Source organism: Nannospalax galili, unplaced genomic scaffold (genome assembly GCF_000622305.1).
Source record: "Nannospalax galili isolate Female #2095 unplaced genomic scaffold, S.galili_v1.0 scaffold610, whole genome shotgun sequence".
NCBI classification, from domain to species: domain Eukaryota; kingdom Metazoa; phylum Chordata; class Mammalia; order Rodentia; family Spalacidae; genus Nannospalax; species Nannospalax galili.
In genome coordinates this window covers 57282-66513 of record NW_008329141.1, presented here as the reverse complement: position 1 = coordinate 66513, position 9232 = coordinate 57282, and the positions used below count along the sequence as shown (strand labels likewise).

General features: G+C 40.8%; 1 protein-coding gene across 5 annotated transcripts in view; it reads right to left on the bottom strand.

Moving 5' to 3' along the window:
- The window catches only part of Ppil3 (peptidylprolyl isomerase like 3), a 13593-nt gene that overhangs the window by 3322 nt on the left and 1039 nt on the right, over nt 1-9232 (bottom strand). For all 5 annotated transcript variants that reach the window (XM_029563540.1, XM_008833179.3, XM_008833186.3 and 2 more), the window contains exons 3-6: nt 8225-8299; nt 5817-5910; nt 4559-4626; nt 1097-1215 (exon numbers count right to left, since the gene is read on the bottom strand). In XM_029563540.1, the coding sequence (XP_029419400.1) occupies nt 1097-1215; nt 4559-4626; nt 5817-5910; nt 8225-8299 (356 nt within the window). The remainder of the gene's footprint in view (nt 1-1096; nt 1216-4558; nt 4627-5816; nt 5911-8224; nt 8300-9232) is intronic.

Here is a 9232-nt window from a genome sequence, read left to right as displayed (position 1 = left end):
AGGCCCTGTTCCACCAGGCCTGGCTTTTCTGTTTTGGAAGGACAACTTTTTTTTTTTTCCCAAAAAATAATATACTATTTTATGTGTATGAATGTAGTGCCTGCATATAGGTAAGTGCACCTGTGTCGTGCAATGCCCGCAGAGGACAGAAGAGGCTTTCGGATCTCCTGGAACTAGAGTTACAGACAGTTGTTAGCTGCCATGTGGGTGCTGGGAATCGAACCCGGGTCTTCTGCAAGAACAGTCTGTTCTTAACCGCTGAGCCATCTCTCCAGCCCTGGAAGGACAACTTTTATGGAATAGGTTCTCTCCTTAGGTAAGTGCACCTGTGTCGTGCAATGCCCGCAGAGGACAGAAGAGGCTTTCGGATCTCCTGGAACTAGAGTTACAGACAGTTGTTAGCTGCCATGTGGGTGCTGGGAATCGAACCCGGGTCTTCTGCAAGAACAGTCTGTTCTTAACCGCTGAGCCATCTCTCCAGCCCTGGAAGGACAACTTTTATGGAATAGGTTCTCTCCTTCTACTTTGAGGAGGATTCCAGGATCAAACTCAGGTTATCAGGCTTGTGCAGCAAGTGCTTTACCTGGTGAGCCATCTCACCACCCCAATGTAAAGTTCTTTAAAAAGTTCTCAGCAAGCAAAAACCTTTAGTTCGTTCTCCCCCTTTTTGCCTAGACACAAGTTCTGCCTGGAGCTGTGCTACCTTTATGATAACTGTCTTGAAGATGAGAGCTAATGATGGCTGAAAAGCAAGAGGCACCTGGAACACGGGTGATATAATGGAGCCATCATGCTGTTCACCTTTTTTAAGCCATTATTTTCAGGCTTGTTAGTTGCCACTAAATGCTCTTATTAAAAACAGATATCACTTAATTTGCATCTTAATCCTCAAAAAATTCTTTGGGACTTCTTACACAAAATAAAGAAAATGAGGCTCAGAGAGGTTATAACTTCCTCAGGGTCGGAGAGTTGTTAAGTGGTGGGCCTAACGTTCAGGAACATTTAGCTCTCTGACTGCTCTTTCCAATATTAGTTATGTTACCATCACAGCCATGTACACCTATGTGCCAAAGAAAGGCGCAACTAGAATACTCACTTTCCAAATACTGTGTATTTCATGTCCAAATGTGGCTGCTTGCCATAAGTGATGAAGAACTGAGATCCATTCGTATTCGGGCCATTATTTGCCATAGATACAACACCTCTAACACTGTGCTGAAAAAGACACACCAAAGCATTAATGTGACTTTTTGTTTTGTTTTTGTCTTTTTGAGACAGGGTTTCCCTGTAGCTCCAGCTGGCCTGGAACTTATTATGTAGACCAGGCTGACCTCAAACTCGAGAGATCTACCTGCCTCTGCCTCCCCAGTGCTGGGATTAAAGGCATGCACCATCATGCCCAGCTTTGATGTAACTGTTTTTAACGGTATATTCCAAATATAGGATTGAAATAATACATGTACTCGTTACCTTCCCAATATTTAGGGGACTAAGAAATCATTTAGCTAGCTTCTACTAGGATTAATCCAAATGTCCACATTGTGTATTATGTCTATGCCTGAAAAAAACTGCTTATATAATCATCATATCCTCCAATTAATTTCATTTTCATTTTGCAGAAGTACATCCACAAACACTTTTAATGCTTCCAATGTATAACAGAAATGATCCTTACATTTATATTAATGAATAGTGTGATGGGATGAAACGATCAGGCAACAAAACCAAAATCCCCATAATCTCTTCTCACATAGTGGGCTCTTGCTAGTTTCTTTATCTGTAAAACAAGGGAGGGTGGACTAGTTCAAGGGTCTATTCAGGTGCTCACAAGGGTCAAGCAGATAGCAAACTGACAACTGGGAAGAATATAAACACTGGGCAGAGTTGGGGTGTGGCAAAGCCAATAGTGATCTCTTGCCTAAGGAATGCATCTGTGAGTCTTCCTCTCATGGGCAGTCAATTTATTACCCTAGAGCTGGATGATCTAAGAAAGGTATTATCAATACTATTTGTTCTCAAGGCATGCTAAAGGCATGCTATATGATAATTAAAAATACCTTACTGAAATAAATGAAGATACGACTGAGCTGTGCTACAGGGACATACTCAAATTAACAACAACAAATATACTTCAGCAACCTCCACTGATTACTCTAGTATTAGTTGCTCATCAGGTGACACTAGTTAGACAAGCTAGAGAGGTGCAGCCAAGTCACAATATTGATGCTTTATTATCTCTGTAAAAGATGACTACTACCCAGGTGTGGTGGCATATGACTAGCATCTTAGTACATGAGAAGCTGAGATAGGAGGATTTTGAGTTTGAGACCAGCCTGGGCTACATAGTGCAAAAACTACAGTATGCTTTTTCACTACTGAATATGCTAAAATGTATTCAATCTACAAATAATGGATATCTGGGGTATTTCAGGACCTTTCCTACTACAAACAGTACATTATATCACTCCTGACATGTCTCTTGGTATACATGTGTATGTAAGAGTTTCTCTCAAGTACATAGTTAAGTGAACCTTTAATACCCAGCCTCAACTTTGGTGTGTACAATAACTTTTTGTTTATGTTTTGAGACAGCAGGCAAGCCTCAAATTCACTATGTAGCTAAGAATGACAGATTTCTGATCCTCTTGCCTCTACCTTCCAAATGCTGAGATTACAGGTGTGCACCACCATGCACTGTTTATGTGGCTCTAAGGGTTGAACCGAGGCTTTCTTGCATTCTAGTGCACTCTACGAACTGAGCCACATCCCCAGCTTAAGGAAAAGGTATAGCTTAGGCTGATCTCAAATTAGTGATTCGCCTGCCTCATCTTCAGCATTTCCCTACCAGCATGCACCACAACTGGCATTATTTTATTTCTATTTATTTATCTAAGGTTTATTATTATTATTTTAAAATATTTTATTTTTTTAATTTTATATGTATGCATGTATTGCCTGCATGTAGGTAAGCGCGCCCATGTCATGCAATGCCCATGGAGGACAGAAGAGGCTGTGTCCTTTGGAACTGGAGTTACAGACAGCTGTTAGCTGCCACATGGGTGCTGGGATTTGAACCTGGGTCATCTGCAAGAACAACCAGTATTCTTAACAGCTGAGCCATCTCTCTAGCCCCCTTGGGCTGTCTTTTTTTCTGCTGCATGTTTTTGACACCTTTGTGAAAAATTAGGTGTCCATAGATTTTTTTAATGAATTAGGCAAAAATTTTATTTCCAATATTGTCTGCATGTGTGTAAGTGCACCCATGTCGTGCAGTGCCTGTGGAGGTCAGAAGAGGGTGTCTGATCCCCTGGAACTGGAGGTACGGACAGTTGTTAGCTGCCCTGTGGGTGCTGGGATTCAAACCCAGGTCTTCTGCAAGAACAGCCAGTGTTCTTAACCACTGAGCCGTCTCTCCAGCCCTATTTTTATTATTCTTAATCATGTGTACTCCTGTGTCTGTAGGCACCCACAGAGGCCAGAAGAGGGTGTCAGATCCCTTGTACCTGGAGTTATAGATGGTTGTGAGCTGCCTTACATGGGTCCTAGGAACTGAACCCAGGTCCTCTGGAAGAGCAGCCAGTGTCCTTAACCACTGAGCCATCTCTCCAGTCCCTGGCACTAGATTTTTTATTTAAAAAAAAAAAAGACTATTTTTTTGAAAATAACATTTTATTCTTTTTTCCCCTTAATGTATATATTTTTTGAATTTTTGTGCATTTCATACATTAATCATATCTAGACCACCCTCCCCTATCTGCACTCACCTATAGTCCCACCACTGGATTCCATGGATTCTGTCATATATGTTATGAACTACAAAGTCAAGTTTGTGTACCCTAATGTCCCTTAGTGTGAGTTCATTTACTGGAGTTTACTGAGTCAAAGTTTTGCTAAATAGTCCAGCACGGCTCAAACTTGGAATCCTCTTGTCTCAGCCTTTTGAGTGCTGGGATTATAAGCATGTGTCACCATGTCCTGCTTTAATAACTAAAATTTTTTTTTTTTTTTGGTCTTTTTGAGACAGGGTTTCCCTGTAGCCCCCGCTGGCCTGGAACTCACTAGACCAGGCTGTACTTGAACACAGAGATCTGCCTGCCTCTGCCTCCCGAGTGCTGGGACTAAAGGTGTGTGCCACCATGCCCAGCTTTAATAACTGAATTCTTAAAAATTTTGTGTGTATAAGTGTTTTGCCTGCATGTATGTGTGAGTATCACATGCACGCAGTGCCCACAGAGGTCAGAAGAGGGTGTTGGAGCCCCTGGAACTGGAGTTACAAACAGTTGTTAGCCACCATGTGAATGCTGGGACATTAACTATTAAATACTTCAGGTTGGACTTGACAAACTCTTTTAGTCTAACAATACAGATGACGATGAGACTCCAGGTCCTATGTGAAACTAGAACTGCCACTTAGGTCTTCACTCTGATATCACTTATTCAGTACACACTACAAAGTCTACTAATCTCATAACGTTAATGTGTTACAACAATATATAGATCAAAATTTCCAAGTGTAATCAAACATAAGGAAATAAAATTCTGGAGCACAGGGATATACCTTTAGATATTCACTGTATTCATCCTCAAACTTCTTGCCCCAGATACTGTTACCTCCTCTTCCAGTACCTGTATATGAGACAAGCATATGAAAAGAATTGTCCAATTAAATGAATAAAATGTCTAAAATGTCATTGCTGCTTATACCATAGTATGGATGTAGGTATTTATTTATATATGGTGGAGATCAAACCTATAGCACTGCACATGCTAGGCAAATGCCTTACCACAGAGCTGCACCTCCAGCCCTAGCAGAACTCTTTAAATCCAAATACGTATGTGTGTATATCAAATTTATTACTGAGGTTTGGACACAAGTGCTCTACCACTGAGTTATGTATCTCTAGCATCCTTACCTTTTATGTTTTTTTAACATTTTGAGGAAGGATTTCCCTAAATTGTCCAGGCTGACCTTGAACTTGTAATCCTGCCTTAGCCTTCCAAGGACCTGCGATTAAAGGTCTGCACATCATATGTCTTCTAGCAATCTTGGGGACCAAATTAACTGTACAGACCAGAAAAATAATATATCCTCACAACAAAGAGAAAACTCTCCTTAGTAATACTGCTCATATTTTATGGCCAGGTGCAAATAACTTCTTTCTAAAAATTTCTTGCTACTGATTGGGCTACAAAAAGCATAAACTTCATAATAAATATTATGGTACATATTTGTAATCCCAGTACTCATGAGATGGTGGCAGGACCGTATGTTCAAGGCAAATCTGGGCTACATGGTGAGATGCTGTTTCAAAAAAAATCCCCAAAAGGCCCTAAACTTTCTTGCTACTTTTAAGGTAGCCCTGTTATAAAAACTATACATAGCTGGGTGTAGTGGCGCATGCCTTTAGTCCCAGCACTTGGGAGGCAGAAGCAGGCAGATCTCTATGAGTTCAAGGCCAGCCTGGTCTACACAGTGAGTCCTAGGCACCAGCTGAGGCTACAGGAAGACCTGTCTCAAAAGAGACCAAAACAAACAAACAAACAAACAAAAAAAGCCCCAAAAACTATACATGTTTTATTTTTGAATTATTTTACCCTCTTTTTTTTTGGTCTTTTTGAGACAGGGTCTCCCTGTAGCCCCAGCTGTCCTGGAATTCACTATGTAAACCAGGCCGGCTTTGAACTCACAGAGATCCGCCTGCCTCTGCCTCCCAAGTGCTGGGATTAAAGGCATGCGCCACCACGCCTGGCTTTATTTTACCCTCTTTTTATACAATCACTCAACTTTTCTAATTTCAGTTAGTGGAAAAACTTACCTGTTGGATCTCCTGTTTGAACCATGAAGCCCTTGATATTCCTATGAAATATACAGCCATTGTAGTAATTACTGGCACAAAGAGCCAAGAAATTCTGAAGAAAATAAAAATGATTGACAAACGGTTCCACAGAAACATACTTCAGATAAAGAACCAATGGTACCTACTGAAAACACTAGTAGCTTATTGAACTATAACTTTAGGCATTAGCTTCTTATTCTCAAGTATTACTTTTTTAAATAGGACCTGTCCTCACTTCCTTGAGTAACTCCTTTCCTGTTAGTGTTTTTATATTTATTTCCTTCAAGGCATTATCCTCTTTTGGAATTTCTCTCTCTCTTCTTTCTCTGTCTCCCCAAGGTCTTCTTATAGAGCTCTGGCTGGTCTAGAACTCTATGTAGAGGCTGACCTTGAACTCAGAGATCCATTTGCTTCTACCTCCTGAATGCTGGGATTAAAGGTGTGCCCCACTACACTTAGCTCTTATATTAATGATTACATTTCCTGAAAATATGAGTCAAAGAATAAGGATATTGGATACTTCAGAATTATAAAAAAACTATGCACCTTCTCTTATTTAAAAAAAAAAAAAGGGACGGGGTAGGTTCGGAGAGATGGCTCAGCAGTTAAGAACACTGGTTGTTCTTGCAGAAGACCCAGGTTCAAATCCCAGCACCCATATGGCAGCTAACAACTGTAACTCCAGTTCCAGGGGATCCGACAGCCTCTTCTGTCCTCCGTGGGCACTGCACAACATGGGTGCACTCACCTACATGCAGGCAATACACGCATACACATAAAATAAAAAAATATAATTAAAAAAATTTTTTGAAAAAAATTTGGTTGGAGAGATGGCTCAATGGCTAGAGTACTGGCTGGTCTTACAGAGGACCCAAGTTCAGTTCCCAGCAACCACATGGCAGCTAACAACTGTCTGTAACTCCAGTTCCAGGGTCTCTGCATGAAGAAGTTAGAGGTCACTGAATATCCTAATTTGTCACTTGCCCTTTTCCTTTGAGGTGGGGGGGGGTCCTCTCACCAAACCTGAAGCTGGGTTGGTGGCCAGGAAGCCCCAGAAATTCTCCTGTATATGCTCTCCCCCAGCACTGGGCTTAGTGTAATAGGGCACCTTCTTGATCATGTTAAAGTTTAGGCTGACTTTAGTTTCTGAAATTATCAGGCAGTTGGCCCAGGGTATGGGAACACATGCCAGCTGGACCCTGGTTGTCTTGGAAACAGGTCAGAGCATCCTAGAGTGTTCCTGCTAGCTGCAGATTTACGGCTTCTGTAGGTTATGCTTGGCTTGCTCTTGCAAAATAGTAACTGTTGCTTAATAGAATAGAAATTATTAAGGGGACTCTCCACCTGTAAGCTTGGGAACTTAAACTTTTCACTCCTGGTTATAGTTTCTCTGTACAAGAAGTACCCCACAGCAGGTTGGAAGACTTAAGGAAACTTTAAAAGATCAGGTTCCTAGGATACAACTGCTATAAAACAAACCCCCCCTAGAGGGAACTTTGTGACCAGTAAAGGCAATGTACCATGACTAATGTAGAATAACAGTAAGATTGATAATGTCTGTTTATGAACGAGGAAGAAGCTAGTTCCATGCGGGTGTACTATGGTTTCGGTGGAAAATTGTATTTTCTTATGCTTTTCTTTGATAATGTTTGCTCAAGCTTAATGCTCAATGATTGGCTTCTGTATTCTGTCTGCTTGCTTAGCAACATAAGCAATATAAAAGAGCCAGAGTGCTTAGGCTTGGGGCTGCATGTGGACCCTCTAGGAAAGAGTGTAGTTGGGCCGTAATAAGTCTTTCTTTCTCTAGATTCACCTGTCTGTTTATCTGGTTGGGGCATTTATGGATCACAGACTGTAACACTTAGAGAGAAATGTGACCAAACCTGGCTTTTACTGTGGGGTCTGGGGATCTGATCTCAGCGTGTCCTGTTTGCAAGTGCTCTTACTCTGTGAGTTAGCTCCCTAGTCCCAAGCATTTTCTCTTTGATTTACTTCTGACAGCAGGAAATGTGGAAATTAGACCTGAAATTATGATGAGCTTTTCCTGACAATGGCGTCACAAAAGGTTTGTTATCATTTCTTAAATTACATGATTTGGGCTGGAGAGATGGCTCAGCGGTTAAGAACACTGGTTGTTCTTGCAGAAGACCTGGGTTCGAATCCCAGCACCCACATGGCAGCTAACGACTGTCCATAACTCCAGTCCCAGGGGATCTGACAACTTCTTCTGACTTCTGACCTCCGTGGGCATTGCATGACATGGGTGTACTTACCTACGTGCAGGCAATACACACATACACATTAAAAAAAAAAAAAATTACATGATTCAAATTTAGAGGGGTTATCCTGTTATATTAGTTGATTTTTTAATAGATAAATAATGATACCTCACATGTTTTGGGTGTCCTCTCGCAGAAGACTTCTATTTTGATATCTCCCACATCTGTATGCAAGGTCACAGACTAAAAAAGAAGCCAGTGAGAACAGATGAGATTTCTTCCAGTGACTACTGGTACTCATCTCTGATGCAACATTTGAGATAACAATCTGATTAAAGATAGAAATACTGTTTTAGAGGTGATTCTTTTACATAAAGCAGCTCTGACAAATTGTACTTCTTTCTCCAAATTTACTTCAATAGCAGGGAAAAACAACTCTAGAAGATACATACGAATGAAAAGTGTCATCTTTGCTAAAATTTGGAAGCAAATGTTGTAGTCGAAATAATTTACTTTGGACATTTCATGAATTAAAACGATTGTTACATTAGTATTATTGATTTATATGTTCCAGCACCACTAATATTTACTGAAGAATATAAAGAAATTGATTTTTATTTTTCAAAACAGTTTCCACCATTTCCTTTAGGTAGTTTAATTCTGAAAAAATAGGGCTAAAAAGCAATTCCTTCATTTACTAAAGACAAAAACCAGAAAGTTGTCAGTGTTTCCAAATCCTAAATGTACAGAGTTAACCACAGTGCACTTAAACTGGAGTTACAGTTGTTAGCTGTCATGTGGGTACTGGGAATTGAACCCTGGTTCTCTGCAAGAGCAACCAGTGCTTCTAACCACTGAGCCATTTCTCTAGCCACTGTATCCCTGTTCTTGACTTCAAGTCCTACTTGTTCTTAGACCCAGAGGAAAAGGATACAATGTTTGTTTGCTTGTTCATTACTTTTTGTTTTTTGGTAAAGTCTCACTATGTAACCCTGGCTGACCTGGAACTGGAGTTCACTGTAGACCACCAGACTGGCTGCAAATGAGTGATGGGATTACAGGCCTCTGTCACCACATCAGGCAAGGATAAGTTTTACACCCAGTTATTCTCTTCTGCTTCCTTCCTTCCTTCCTTCCTTCCTTCCTTCCTTCCTTCCTTCCTTCCTTCCTTCCTCC